This window comes from Coregonus lavaretus (genome assembly GCF_964263955.1).
Source record: "Coregonus lavaretus genome assembly, chromosome: 8".
Taxonomy (NCBI): domain Eukaryota; kingdom Metazoa; phylum Chordata; class Actinopteri; order Salmoniformes; family Salmonidae; genus Coregonus; species Coregonus lavaretus.
The window spans coordinates 20,894,015-20,910,014 of NC_139995.1; the positions used below are offsets into that span (position 1 = coordinate 20,894,015).

Consider the following 16,000-nt stretch of genomic DNA (forward strand, 5'->3'; position numbering starts at 1 on the left):
TTATTTTCACCTAGTCGGGGGATTCGAACCAGCTACATTTCGGTTACTGGTCCAACGCTCTCAACCGCTAGGCTACCTGCCGCCGGTTTCAAATTACATGTGTATACATAGCTTTAGACAGAAACAAATTAGCAGCAATAAGTGAGTAAAGAAGACCTTTCATAATTATAGATAAAAGTTTACATTTACATGAAGTTATGAAGTGTGCTCATCGCAGTGTTCACTGTAATGACAGTTGAACAGCTGCTGCCAGAAGTCATTCCACAGGAATCCAGTCAACAGAATAGATGGCCTTTTTGTTAAGACACACTGGGGCGCCATGTTCTCTTTTCTTTTTGTTTAAGCCGCTGTCTACAAAGTGGGTTTGATAGATGAATCATCTGTGAATTCTGTACATCTGGTAAGAGTTAGGAAATCTGGAGAAGACATTAGAAAAAAGAGAGTGACTTGGAGAGGTACTGCGATGTGGAGAACCCCCAAAACTGGCTGTCTGGCAACCAAGAGCTGAGTGCTGTGTGCTCACCACAGCCAAGCATTCTTACCTTTCAAAAAACCTGCAATGGCCTGTGTCCACTGATTTTAGTAGGAAACAGAGGGTTTCAGTACCTGCACATACATCCACACACATATAGGCCTACATACGCTTGTTTATAAAGTTTGGCCCAGTATTTGGCCCCATTCTCTCTCCATGGATGATGGTGTAATTATTGCAGATAGTTTCTTTTTGCAAGCATAATAAACATTATGCAGGGGAACTCCATAGTCTAATGATCAGTCATTTTCTTCACTTTGATGTACAGTACATAAGATCAGCGGCCTGTGGAAGAGAACTGAAACAATAGCCCCTCAAAATTTGACTTATTTATGTTCTTTCAGATTCATTGGTAAGGCTAACCATATAACAAATTAGGATTTGCTATAAAACTCCAATCCGTGTGTGTGTGCATGAGACTATGTATGTGTGTTGTGTGCTCCCCCCTCATGCGTCTTGGCTGGCGTCTTCGGGCCTGAATTCATGCTAGTGTGGACTGTGCTGCAGCCCCATGCCCCATCCCCTGTTTGTTTGGACTGCCTGCTCCGTACCGAACCAGGAGCACCCTGGGAAAGGCCCTGCACATGGCTCCAAGATGTGTGCCTGCCTCTGAGACTTCAGAAAACAGAGCCATTCTCCCTCTGACTGATCTCTGCTCACAGGCTGTAGCCTAGCTAGCAGACCTTTTTTGTTGCCTGGAATTGCTGCTGGAAAATCTACATTGCAAGCCATGCTGTTGAAATCTGCTGACCCCATCAGCCCACATATCTGCTGCTCTCAAATGTGCTCTGTAGAAATGTGCCGACTACAGCACATCTAGTAGGTGTTTGCACCAGGCTGAATTGTGATTATAGACACTACACAGGCATATTGTGCCACTTTTTAAATAACTTTTTACATTTTTGTTTGTGGCTGCTTTCACAGTATTGTCCCTCTCTCTCTTGCCTATGTTTTGCTGAAGTGTAAAATGGTGGCGTGGTGTTATTCCTGTGTACACTCTTACTGGCATTGCCTGCCTGTAAAAGGGCCTTTATGACAGGAAGGCGAGTGTGTGTGTGTGTGTGCGTGTGTGTGGCGGGGGGGAGGGAACAGCACACAGTTGTGTTGTGTTCTCTACGCCTCCGTCTGGCTTGCCCTCTGTTTGGCCTATGGGAGCTCTCTATCAGACAGAAGGTTATTCTTTGACTATTTTATGACTGTTAGAAAACGGACCACATTAAAGCTCCGCTGTTTCCCAGCTGCACCACAAAGGCCCTATCGCTGACATCACTTCACACTTCCAAAGAGCGAAGTTCACACTCATCTTATCAGTGATAGAGATGGGCAGATAAAGACGATCCCAGTCTACAAACTCCACCCCCCTTCCTTTCTGCATTCTGCCTTGGATTATAAAGGCATTGTCATAAGAAATTATATCACTCCCCTGCTCTTTGACGGAATACGAAACAAGGAGATTTTTCTGTTCTTTTTTTAGGTAGTGATGATGGGTTTATGTTGCTCCAACAGTAGTAGTGTAAAGGCTTAAGTCTAGTGCGGTGGGAGGCTTAAAGTATTTTCAGAGGTTTTCTAGGCAGGTCAGTATACTTCGTCACACAGGTTTTATAGTTTTATCGCTGGTTTTAATGCTGTCTCACAGAGTGTCTAAGCTAATGTTGCTTTAGCTGACCTCTACACTTCTGAGCTCAGCCTAACATTTATCTGAGCTCTTTAGAGTAGACTGTGCTTTAGGGCAACAGGTGGACTGGGAAGTGACAGTGGCTAAAATGGCCAGGCCCTGTATGTACAATGCATTCGGAAAGTATTCAGACCCCTTCACTTTTTCCACATTTTGTTACGTTACAGCCTTATTCAAAAATGGATTTAATAAAAAATGTTCTCATCAATCTACACACAATACCCCATAATGACAAAGCAAAAACAGGTTATAGGCATTTTTGCAAATGTATAAAAAAAAAAAAACATACCTTATTTACCTAAATATTCAGACCCTTTGCTATGGGACTCGAAATTGAGCTGAGGTGCATCCTGTTTCCATTGATCATCCTTGAGATGTTTCTACAACTTGATTGGAGTCCACCTGAGGTAAATTCATTTGGAAAGGCACACACCTGTCTATATGAGGTCCCACAGTTGACAGTGCATGTCAGAGCAAAAACCAAGCCATGAGGTCGAAGGAATTGTCCCTAGAGCTCCGAGACAGGATTGTGTCGAAGCACAGATCTGGGGAAGGCTAACCAAAAATGTCTGCAGCATTGTAGGTCCCCAAAAACACAGTAGCCTCCATCATTCTTGAATGGAAGAAGTTTGGAACCACCAAGACCCTTCCTAGAGCTGGCCGCCCAGCCAAACAGCAATCAGGGGTGAAGGGCCTTGGTCAGGGAGGTGACCAAGTACCCGATGGTCACTCTGACAGAGCTCCAGAGTTCCTCTGTAGAGATGGGAGAACCTTCCAGAACGACAACCATCTCTGCAGCACTCCACCAATTAGGCCTTTATGGTAGAGTGGCCAGACGGAAGCAACTCCTCAGTAAAAGGCACATGACAGCCCGCTTGGAATTGCCAAAATGCACCTAAAGGACTCTCAGACCATGAGAAACAAGATTCTCTGGTCTGATGAAGCCAAGTTTGAACTCTTTGGCCTGAATGCCAGGCGTCACGTCTGGAGGAAACCTGGCACCATCCCTACGGTGAAGCACTAGTCAGGCTTGAGGGAAAGATGAACGGAGCAAAGTACAGAGATCCTTGATGAAAACCTGCTCTAGAGCGCTCTGGACCTCAGACTGGGGCGACGGTTCACCTTCCAACAGGACAACGACCCTAAGCACACAGCCAAGACAACGCAGGAGTGGCTTCTGGACAAGTCTCTGAATGTCCTTGAGTGGCCCAGCCAGAGCCCGGAATTGAACCAGATTTGAACATCTCTGGAGAGACCTGAAAATAGCTGTGCAGCGACGCTCCCCATCCAACCTGACAGAGGTTGAGAGGATCTGCAGAGAAGAATGGGAGAAACTCCCCAAATACAGGTGTGTGAAGCTTGTAGCGTCATACCCAAGAAGACTCGAGGCTGTAATCGCTGCCAAAGGTGCTTCAACAAAGTACTGAGTAAAGGGTCTGAATACTTATGTAAATATAATATTTCCGTTTTAAATTTTTTATACATTTGCACAAAATTCTAAAACCTGTTTTTACTTTTTCATTATGGGGTATTGTGTATAGATTGATGATGGGGAAAAAACTATGTAATCCATTTTAGTATAAGGCTGTAACGTAACAAAATGTGGTAAAGGTCAAGGTTCTGAATACTTTCTGAATGCACTCTATTCTTAAAACTTCAGGGCCTCTCCATCCTCCACTCCCACCTTCACCTCAGTTGATCCTGTTTGCACAACTCGTTAAATGCTTTAGGTGGACAGGAGCTGGGTCATGTTTAACTCGGGGTCATTGGATGACTTGTGGCGATGAGGGTGAGAACCTCTGAGAGTCCTAAGGCCAGAACTTGGCTACATTATACTAGAGCAGGTCAAGTCTTTCAGTATTTTGTTGAAAGCTAGGCATGAATTATCTTTCTAAGTACATAGGGCTGTGGTCTTGATCAGGCAGACTAATGTTAAACAAGCCCACTCATTTAGATAAACAGTGCCATGCAATGGAATGCACCATTCCTGAGTTTCAGCAGAGGAATACATTTATAGCATTCGCCACACTCAGATTTATCCTAGCTTTCAAAATAATGTTATTTTTTTTAGACTGTTAAATTGACCATGGAGATAATTGATAAAAAAAACTTTTTTACATCCCTTACACATGCTTAGTTTTTAATCTCTAGATCTGTTTGCTGAGTTGCTTAAGGCCTTTTTTTCTGCCCCCTAGCCTTCCACTCTGTTTCGCTGTGCCTAGGGCTGTGGAGGTCACAACATTGTCAGCCGGTGATTGTCAAGCAAATAACTGTCGGTCTCACGGTAATTGACCGTTAGTTAACATAAACAAATTTAGCATCTCCTGGCTTCCACACATAGCCTACAACCAACTGATGCAGACCTTTTGAACATCTACATTTTTAAAAGTCTAATAAATCCATGTAATATAGCCTACACCTTCACAATGAATACATGTATTTATTTTAGACAGGTCTAAAGAAGCATGATATGAAGAAAATGTAGTCTATTTCAGAAGAACAGAATAGCATACTCTGAGTTGTCCTGATGTTAGGTCCTGATCTGGCTATGCAAAATGGCTTAGGGCTACACTAGTTCATTTAGCAGACAAGATTTGCATAGAATTCCATTGAATTATTTTATAGTATGAAGAATACAATTGAACAAAGCTGAATAAAATAGAAAGGATATATTCACGGAACGATTTGAGGAAGTGCGCACATGAGACTATTCTGTGTAGAGCGGTTAACAAAGAAATAGGTATTCCTATATGCTTAATTTAGAGTTATTAATGTAACTTTAGTTGCTTTACAAACATTGGGCTATATGTTTAGATTTTTAATACATTCTAAGGCTACATGATGCGACTCTAATGATGATTTGAAAAAAGTCACTTGAAAGGCATGAGCTCTGATTTGTTTTTTGCGCAGCCTGTACACACTACATCAGTCACTTATTCACAATTTGACAAGCACTTGATCATGCCTAGAATTTCATGGCGGCATCCACTTTGTGTGGCCATAGTGCACCCTAAAAATATCCATGCCTTTTGCAGCCAGTGGCCGTTGTGCCCTTCTCCCTGAGTGCTGAGCCCTCCGAATCACCTCTCACTCACATGGCACTAAATCACGTGGTCGGGTCTTTTTCACAGGCTACTAGTGAAGACAGACACACCGGGGACGCAACTGCGTGCGTCCTTATCCAATTCCGAGGTGCATATTGAAGATATTGGAAGAATTGTCCACATTTACTTTTCGTCAGCCAACAAGATGAGTAGGCCTAACAAGCAGCAAAAGCACTAGCCTATGTCAATCTACTGTCATCTTGAACTTCTTCCATTTTCTAATAATTGCGCCAACAGTTGTTGCCTTCTCACCAAGCTGCTTGCCTATTGTCCTGTAGCCCATCCCAGCCTTGTGCAGGTCTACAATTTTATCCCTGATGTCCTTACACAGCTCTCTGGTCTTGGCCATTGTGGAGAGGTTGGAGTCTGTTTGAGTGTATGGACAGGTGTCTTTTATACAGGTAACGAGTTCAAACAGGTACAGTTAATACAGGTAATGAGTGGAGAACAGGAGGGCTTCTTAAAGAAAAACGAACAGGTCTGTGAGAGCTGGAATTCTTACTGGTTGGTAGGTGATCAAATACTTATGTCATGCAATAAAATGCAAATTAATTACTTAAAAATCATACAATGTGATTTTCTGGATTTATGTTTTAGATTCCGTCTCTCACAGTTGAAGTGTACCTATGATAAAAATTACAGACCTCTACATGCTTTGTAAGTAGGAAAACCTGCAAAATCGGCAGTGTATCAAATACTTGTTCTCCCCACTGTATAAGTGCGAATGTTCCATTAGCTGAAAACACCATTATCAAAAGTGACCGCAAATGCAATTATGCATGTAATGCTATTATTATAAATGTGCATTTTTACACTCACGTGCTGCTTATGTATGCCAATTAGGCTCTACACCCCTTGTAAAGCAGAATAATGTGCTTAATTTTAAGAAGTTATTTGGCCACTTTTGTTGTGATACAAACCGTATCAAAACATATAGGCGTATTGGCTAGGCTACATGAGGTGTGCGACTATGATTCGAAAAAAATCACACAAAAAAAGGCTTTGTTTCTTATGCTGGGCATCATTCACAAGTGATAATATATAATTCACAAGTGATATGCTAACCCATCAGACTATTCTTGATTTAATCTTGTCTTTACAAATACTAAATAATATATGTGTGAAATGTATTTTGATTGAGAATGGACCATTATCATGCACCTGTATCGAAATGGGCAGCGGAAAAAATACATGTTGTTTATGCACTTAAATAGCGAATAGAGGACGCTTTTCGCGTGGTTCATTTTCATGCCAGCCAGGTAGACTATACTCCTGCTGTAAATATAAGCAATGTGCTTAATATTAGGAAAGTTGAAAAATAAATATAGTAGGCCTTGCCTATAGAAAAGCTGATGGGATCCTCCTCTTTTTAGTAGAGGCCATCACTCTGTTCTCTCGCGCAATTAAATAGTCTATAGAAATGTTGTGAAACATGCTCTCATGAAGTGTTTGATTAGATTTTCGAATACATTGATGTCAGAGTGATTAGAGGGACAATAGAGTGCTGAGTACCAGGCAGTTAGCAAGTTTGGTAGGCTACTAATGACCAGCAGCAGCATCAGAACTTAGAGAAGCCTAATTACCGTGACTAAACGGTCACGTGGAATTTGACTGCCTTCATGACTCGTAACCGCAGGTGTGGTGGTAATACGGTCACCGCAACAGCCCTAGCTGTGCCCAGTATATTGAGTTTTGCCCCTGAGAGGCAGAATGGTATGGTATGGTATGGCAGGCTTTAGAGAGCGTTAGCTCCAGTCAGTGGGGCGTAACCCCACCCCCTCTACTCGTAACCGTAGAGTAGAAGGAAACAGTGGCATTATCACCGGCTGCTCATACAGTAGGTGTTAAAACACAGTGAAACTTATCAGATCAGATAGGCAAGAAAATGAAGCTCAATAAAGAGAGAAGACAAATGTGAAGTTGCGTAAACACTCCCTTCCCCTTGGCCTATCAGTAGACTGGGAATACACACACACAGTTTGTTTGTTATTGTCGCCTCTGGCACCAGTACGGCAGGTTTTGCTCTCAAATGTGACCTTTCTTCACTCTACTCTAAATGGACAACAGCAAACAATTACATGCTTTACATTTCTGTAGTATCCTATACCAATATAGCGCTGAGCCTGTTCTTTCTCCTGAAACCTGTTTCGGGGGCATGACAGCAGCCTTACTTTCTGAGTTGTGTTGTTTTATTGGTTGTTTTGTAATGAGGAGCTCTCCAGTAAGGCCTAAGCTTCATTATCCTCAGTTTGTAGCAACCGGGGCCTTGTTAAAGGCTGGCGCTGATTTCTGTGGAAGATAACTGCGGTCGGTGTTGCTTGCTGACCTGCGGCGGTGTTCTCAACTGTATTCGTACCCCCCGGCCCAGCCGGGCGGAGGAAACCCTGTGATTTTTCACTTTGCTTCAGTATAATGAGGTAATTGCCTCCTGTAGCAGGGACAGCAATTTTGCAATCTGTGGCACAATGGTGGCGGGAGGTACCAGCCAATGATCATAACACACCGCCCTGTCAGAGCTCTGCCTGCGGGGCACACGTTACCATTTATCCCCTCACACACGCATACTGTAGAGAGAGAGACTTCTCTCCACAGACACTGGGAGAGGGAGCTAGAGAGCAGGAAAGGTGTTGGAATAGAGAGAGAGAGGTAAAGAGGGTGCAGAAAGCTGGAAAGAGAGGCAGATGTGCAACACATGGGATCTGTGACTATTGAAGAAGGCCTTTTTATTATAATTCCAAGTTTCTCTCAAGTCTGATGGGTTTATTTAACCTCGTAACCTGTAGTGAAAGTGTGTAGGAAAGAGCAGTTCTCCCAGACCCAGACCCTGTTCAGAGCAGAGCGGTCTGCTGAGGCTGTGCAGGCTGCCTGCCACCAGAGGAAGGAGCAGGAATGTGGTGTGTCAGGTAAATCTGTCCCCAGACTCTGGGAACAAGCACCATTTCTCCACAGGCTTGTGAAACATTCCTAGCCCATCTCTCATGTCTGGAGGCAGCCAGGGATTTGGGCTCCTTTTGTCTCAGAGCAGACCTCACTGAAACACTGCTTTCACTAGTAGACTGCAGCCCCCAGTGTCTGCTGACGAGAAGTATTAGATTAAACGTGTGTGTGTGTGTGCATATGTGTGTGTACGCCCATTTGTTTGTGAGAGACATTTGTTTATGAGTGTATTTGGCTCACAGGATTTTCTACGGTTTGATGAACTCTGTCTGGCTACTAGTAATCTGTCGTGGACAGGTCTTTGTGAACATAACTGACAGGCTACCATAGAATCTGTCACCATCCTTTGTGAGACTTCACAATCCGGAAATCTCCATTTCTAACACACTTAATCGAGCATCTGACCAAATTACGCACAATATCTCTGAACAAATCACTATTTAATGTTAGTCACCGTGCAAGTGAAGTGGTGGCTATTTAATGCATGTTTACTTTATTGCATGTTTACTCTAAACTGAAAATTGACTTGTACACAGATTGATGGCTGTGGGCTACATTGTGTAAACCTTGGATGGGCAACTTTGATGGTGGTGGGGGCCACAAAAAATCTGAAGTCATGAGGGGCCGCAGTTGCTCGCGGGTATGCGTTCCCACATGTGCAAAGTTCAATTTGTTCAATTTTACACATTTTGCAATGGGGCATAGAGAAAATGTTGCAGTTTTAAAGCGAGTTTGCTGCAATTGTACACATTTTGTCATGGGGCTGAGAGAAATTTGCTGATTTACAGCTAATCTCCTGCAATTCTACACATTATATTGGGCTCCCGAGTGGCGCAGTGGTCTAAGGCACTGCATCTCAGTGCTTGAGGCGTCACTACAGACCCCCTGGTTCGATTCCAGGCTGTATCACAACCGGCCGTGATTGGGAGTCCCATAGGGCGGCGCACAATTGGCCCAGCGTCGTCCGGGTTTGGCCGGTGTAGACTGTCATTGTAAATAAGAATTTGTTCTTAACTGACTTGCCTAGTTAAATAAAGGTAAAATAAAAAAAATTATGCCATAGGGTGGAAAGAATTGTTAGCAGTTTTTTAAATATGAAATCTGAGTGAGACTGACTAACAAAATCAATGCCCCCCCCCCCCCCCCCCCCCAGCTGGTAATTCGATAGCAGGCCGCTAGACTAATTTACCAATCTAAAACATGTTAGCTGACATGGTCTAATTGAGTGACTATCAGTGACTTGCATAACAAAAACTGCTGATGCACAACCAAATTTCAAAATTGCACCTTGTATTCTATTTTAATTTGTAACAGTAAGTTGAGACCCCGACTGAGTTTCAAATATTATTATTATTATTATATATTTTTTTTTATTGATCAGAGGGCTGCCAGTTGCCCATCCCTGGTGTAAACCAAGCCAGACTCACTATTGATTGGGAACCCCTGAATCAGAACTCAAATGGGAATACAGGGTTGTCACAATGTTATAGGGAGGTGGCACAGTTGAAAAAACACATGTGAAATGGAGGTTCTGGTGGTGGTGAGTGTGTCAGCAATACTAATTCGCTTGTTTTGTTCCTCACAGAAATCTTGGCCACAACAAGCTGACAGCCGTTGACGCCGAAGTCTTCTCAAACCTCCCAAACCTACGAGAGCTGTAAGTACCTCAGACCTGATTTTCTCTCTCTCTCTCTCTCTCTCTCTCTGTCTCTGTCTCTGTCTCTGTCTCTGTCTCTGTCTCTGTCTCTGTCTCTGTCTCTGTCTCTGTCTGTCTGTTCATCTTCTCTCAACCAGGAGTTCCCCTTGGCTGTGTGTGTGGGGACTGGGCTCAGCCTTTTCAATGGCTGTCATTCAGAACAGAATAGGATCGATTGGCAAGCAGACAGCTAATCTATGAATGCAACTCCTCACAATGTGCTTCACCTTCACTTCCTAGTGGATGTGTGTGTGTGCTGGCATGCGCACGCCTTGCTGTGTGTCTCTATGCAGTGTATGTGTGTTTAGGCAAAAAAAAATGCTTTCTTTTAGCAATAGGCCTAGCAGGCTTCCCAATGCTAGCGTTAGAGGTGGCATCAATGATATCCTTACTGGACAGTACCCTGAACAAACACTGCAGTAGTTCGGCATCTCACACAATCACTTACACTCACCATAATAGTCAGGCCCCTTACTGATATATGGTATAGCAGTCTTAATTGACATTTATTCTCAGTCACATGCACTCCACATTATCTTATCCTTGTATGTATTGTCTTGAAATGAGTCCAATTGAGGATATTAAGCTTTCTCCATCACCTGACACCAGGCAGGCCGAACCCTGGCTTATGAATATTTGATACGCTCAAGAGGGTCTATCTCAACCCAGGCAGGGAGGGCACAGACACTCTGACACCTGTCAGAGGCCAAGCACACACTAGCCTGACACCGCTTTATCCATTTATGTTTTTACTCGCATACAATTCTGTTGTTATAGGAATTATTCTAATGCACTTCAGATACTCTGGCACCATATTGATCCACTTCCTTACTAGACTACTACACTGAGGACACCTTGTGTCCTCAAGTTCAGTTCCAAATAAAACTTGATCAGTCAATTCACAGCAGTGTTATCTCAATACAGTGTTCAGTTACTTTCTCCTTTCAATCCATAATGTCCTGTAACATCATTGCTTCTATGTTTCCCTCAGGCGCCTGGACCATAATGAGCTGACATCCATCCCTGATCTAGGACCGGCTGCGTCTAAGATCGCTTCCCTCTACCTGTGAGTACACATTTCATTTACCGCCATGGGGATGTCAAGCTGGCATCACACTGTCCCTCACCGAATTATCAATGTTTGTTTGAGGGCAAGTTTAGGTATGACCAAGAATACTAGTGAGACACACTTTCTATTTGAATTGCTATGCTATGACGGTAGTATGTCAGAGATGCAATGATTGCCTCTGTTGAATGGAGGTGTAATGTTGACTATGCGGAGCACTAAGAAAGTGCTCCGGAGTTCTATCCTGGTTAAAGTTGTGAAACTGCCTGGAGGGACTGCCTACGCTGGCATCTCACAGGAGATTTACTGCCCTATTTGGAAAGAGCCGCTGTGTGTGTGTGTCACAGCTGTGAGCCTAGTGGCCCCCTTAACAAACAGACACACAATTGTGACACTGTCCTGCTTGCTTGGCCTACAGAGTAAGTAAGTACTTGTTGTTTTCCATACTACAACAGTTCACTTCTCATTGTGGCTAAGGAACATTAAATCTTCTCACTCAACCTGTAACAGGAGAGAAAGCCCATAGGCTCTGTCACAACTGTTACTGTTAAAGGCAGTTTGTAGCCTGCTTGTCTGTTGGTATCACACGTCTGTAACACCCACTTTAATGCACTCACTCTGGTGGTTGTAACAGTCCGCATCACTTTCAGTGTTTGTAATAGTCATCCCTGCCTCTCCCTATGGATCATCCATCGGTCCCTCAAAATAGGCTGTGTAGTGTTCTCACTGTAACTGTCTCACTTTCCATCAGATTTCTGACAAAGTTCTAATTCAGCGATATGTGAAACTTCATTAGGAAATGTTTGAGTTTGAAGAAAAAAAATCTGCTTTGTTTTTTGTGAGTTGTTTTCATTGCCTTTTACAGTATTCTGCCTGATTCTAGGTCACTCTAAAGCCTCAACAAGGTTTTCAGTTAGGCTACGTGTTTGAAATGAACACTAGTTCAGGAGACTGTGCGGTGCATAGCTCTACTCTCTGCTCGGGACAAGCTTCTTTTTTTGGCCTGATTCTCAGCCTGTTGCTATGGGAAGCTCAGTGCATGACGGGAAGAGGCATATCTTTCCAAAGCTGCACAGCTGAAAGGAGTAGAACCTGCAGCTGGAGCTGTCACTCACAGGGCTTACTGTAAGAAGGTGACAGGAAGTGTTGGGGGATGGGATAAGGGCTGGCTCAGGATGACATCACTGTTACCGCCACAAGGCGGCCATTTCGAGGGGGGAAGTAATGGAGCTCAGGTTTTGCCCACGAGTAACCCCACCTCAACAGCTCCCTGTCCGCCCCCCACCATCAACCCCCCACCTTCTGGTCTGTTTGCCATGGCAGATCCTGGCTGGATGGAAGTGCGGACTAAATTCCTCTGCCCGTGGTGGAGAGCGACAGGAATGCTGTCAGACAGCAGTGCTGTGTGAGACTGCAGCCGCAGAGAGAGGGAGGGAGAGGAAGGAGAGAGAAAGGGTGCTAGAACAGAGGGTTGTCTGTCACCATCCCCTGACCTGCGCTGGCTTCCCTCTTGGCTGAGAGGAGAGGAAGAGCTGATGGCCACAGTGAGACCAGCCTCTGTGCTCCACTCTATTATGTCAGCCCTTCAAACAGCTGGCCTCCAACAGTGTTTCTGAAGCAGCGTATGGTGATTCTCCCTGACAAGACCAGGCACTTTCTTGTTTTCTCTTTGCCTCGCTACCTCTCTCTCTCTCCCCATCTCACTCGTTCTCTCTCCCACACGCCCAGCGGTTCTTTTGATCTCTAACTTGTGGAGTTCATCATGCAGATAAGCCACTCAGAGTGGCCCTAACCAGCTAATCTGTGTGGCCGCAGGGCTTTGGCTTGGATTAATCACTGCTCTCAGATCAGCCATTCAGATCAACCGTGGCCCCACCCCAGCCTGGAGCTCCCACACTCCCACAATGCACCTGGCATCCTGCTCTCCCAGAATGCAGCAGGGCTCCCACGCTCCAACAATGCCACAGCAGGCCACCAAACCCCCATAGAATCACATGGGCCAGGGGAGAGTGAGACTTCTCCATTGTCCGGCATCCGCCTTTCCAACTTCAAAGAGGTGTCAAAACAACTCCATGAAAATCACATGGTTAATGGGATGAAATGATTTAAAATAACTGTTCTATTGTCTTCATTCCCAACATCAAAACGAGGTAGAATCCACAAAGATCACTGTGGAAATGGGAGAAAGGGCAGTAGTGTAAACGCTTTTATTATCAGCACCCTCAACATTAAAAGCGGTGTCAAAACCGACCCTAGGAAATCAACTGGCTAAATGGATGATGAGATTTGGAATAAAGGGATCTGTTGAATCTACCCCAGACATCAAAGAGAGGGGGAAAGCCAACCCCCAAAATTGCATTGGCAATGAGATAAACACAGCCCCCGTCCCCATCCCTCCCCTCACCCATCCACTGAGTGTTACACAGCTGGACTATTCTGGCTGTGGGAGGATGGGGTTGAGAAGAGAAAGAATGAGGGACTGTACTGGGAGGAAGAGGGAGAAGAGAGGGGAAGGGAGAGCTGGACGTTGCAGTCAGCATCTGAGAGACCGAGAGATCCAGGCCAGCCTCGCCCTCCTGCTTGAGCCAAGACTGCCTAGTTTTTCCCAGCAAGGGTCAGCAGCTGTTGACCCTTCCTCACCCCCCCCCCCACCCCCTCCCTCCTCACCCCTCCTTCCCTGTTCAGTAGAGCCTCAATCCTCTCTGCCTCTGGGCTTCCCAGGGGCTTCATGTAGGTCAGGGAGGAGAGTGAGGGCCTGAGACTCATCCTTAACGCTTTACACCACTGTTTATTCAGGTGGGCTCTGGGCTGCAGTGGGACCCACCTCCCCTCATGGCCCAGAGTAAAGGGCCTACAGGGAGTCTTATTTGACCATCTGTGTGTGTGTTGTGTGTGTGTGTTTTGATGCAGTTTGACTGGTGGAACACCTGTCTGGAGACACCGTAGGACCAACGTACAATTTTACCAAACACTGTTTGATGCGGGGTCTGGGAGTCGACTCTAAATTAGGTTCCTTGTGTTGACTTTGTTTTACTCATGGCGTTATTTTAAGTCAAGTGTCATGTTAATTTCAGTTAGTGAAGAGACTAGTGTTGGAATGTAACTGACCCTGATCCTCTTGGGGTGACAGGAATTCCAGGCAGGGATCAGCAGTACGTGTGTGCGTGCTGTTGGGTTCAGTTCACATGGAGGGTGTGGTGTGGTGTGTGAGAGAAGGGGGTCAGTAACACTAGCCGGAGTGTCAGGGAGGTGCTACCGGGGCTGTGGTATAGGGCTGGGCGGTATACCGTATTTTAGTATATAACGGTGTTGATATAGGTACAGGTTGGGGTTTTTACTTTACCTTGTATAACAGTATATAGATGTTTGTTAAATGTGTTACACTGCTACACTGTGTGTAATGTCCATTTTTATAGTTTACTCTGTTTGCTACTTGCGTCGTCTCTCCCACTCTCCTTCCACACACCAAGTCCCGCCCTCGTCACTCATGGAGAGCAGTTTTTGCTCTACCACGAGTCACAACCACTTGCAGTTCACGCAGAGTGACAGTCTGCATGGTCAATGCTGCAGATGCAACAAGATGTTGGTAAAAATGATGCTGCTTTCCACTTTGCTTAATATAAATCCACAAGCGTTCTGTAATGACCCTATTAGTTTGTGGATCTTACTGTCTGCAAACAGCTAGTTTGTCTTTTCTTAGCAATTTGTGGCAAAAATCAATTGTGTCAGCCGCTAATGCTAATCACCAGCTAGTTAACTAGCTAAATGTACTTAGTCTGAGCAAAGTTAGCTAGCTAATACAGCCTGATACCAGTGCTGGTGTAGGCCTAGATCAGCATGTTGCTTGTGCAACGGTAGCTATATTCTAAATCAGAGAAGAATAGGGTAAGCATGCATATTTTAGCTACATCAAGTAAGAGAAAGCATTTAATGTAACAACTAATTAGGGTCCACTGGAAAACACTGACCAACACTTTGGTTCTTGCCCTGTCACAATAACCCCTCCCTGTTTTTTTAAATTTGTTGTCATGTCAAACAACACTGTATTCAAAGTGCCCGCTATATTCCAACTTTTGGTTGAAGTTTTATTGAACAGTATAAAACAGAATAGAGAGCCCCATTTAAAAACACTTAATGTATGTGTTGCCACCCTAGGGTCATGCACTACTGATAAAGCATATTAGAACTTTTATTATTCAAAAATACCGTCAAATACAGTCATACTGCGTAAAATATTGTGATATGATATTCTGGTGATATCGCCCCGCCCTACTGTGGTGTGTCATTGAGCACAGTCTTTCATCCCTGCTCGGGTAACACTGGCCTTCACTGGCTCCACCTCCCTCCCTCCACACACACACACACACACACACACACACACACACACACACACACACACACACACACAATGGCAGGCTGAGGAAGAGTCAACCATTTGGACACCTAAAAGAAGTCTGTGTCTGTTTCCTGTCTCTGTCCGTGTGGATTTGTCTGTGTTTGTATCTGTCTGTTCACGTGTTTATGTGTGTATAGGCCTATATACATCTGTGTGGGAGTTTTGTGTTTGTGTACCGTCTGTGTGTATGTCCTTCTGTTAGTGTGTGTGTGGCGGGGGGGGGGGGGTCTGTATGCACATGTGTGTCTTTTGTTATTTACCCCTGTGCCAGTACTGGGTATAGGTACACAGGGGGAAGTGACTGGGATTCCTGTGCAGCTCTGTTGCTGTCCATCTGTCTTTCTGCAGCTCAGAGGTGGATTTTTCCCATCCCTTCCAGCCAACACCAAAATAAACCACAGATGTGGAGAGAGACTGTGACCCACCATTCCTGCAGAGCAGAGAGCAGGCCAAAATAAAAATGAGCTTTTTAAAAACTCGCCCTCTTTCTCAGGCCACCTACTGCAGGCTTAACTGGACTGTCAGGAGGGACAGAGTTGGACAATGCTTAAAATGTAAGTCCTTTCGTATAGCCAAGTCTTCCTCCATTTGATT

General features: G+C 44.7%; 1 protein-coding gene across 1 annotated transcript in view; it reads left to right on the plus strand.

Moving 5' to 3' along the window:
- The window catches only part of LOC311134379 (leucine-rich repeats and immunoglobulin-like domains protein 1), a 47,442-nt gene that overhangs the window by 7,729 nt on the left and 23,713 nt on the right, over window positions 1–16,000 (plus strand). The window contains exons 2-3 of the mRNA XM_084168035.1: window positions 9,834–9,905; window positions 10,936–11,010. Of these exons, the coding sequence (XP_084024161.1) occupies window positions 9,834–9,905; window positions 10,936–11,010 (147 nt within the window). The remainder of the gene's footprint in view (window positions 1–9,833; window positions 9,906–10,935; window positions 11,011–16,000) is intronic.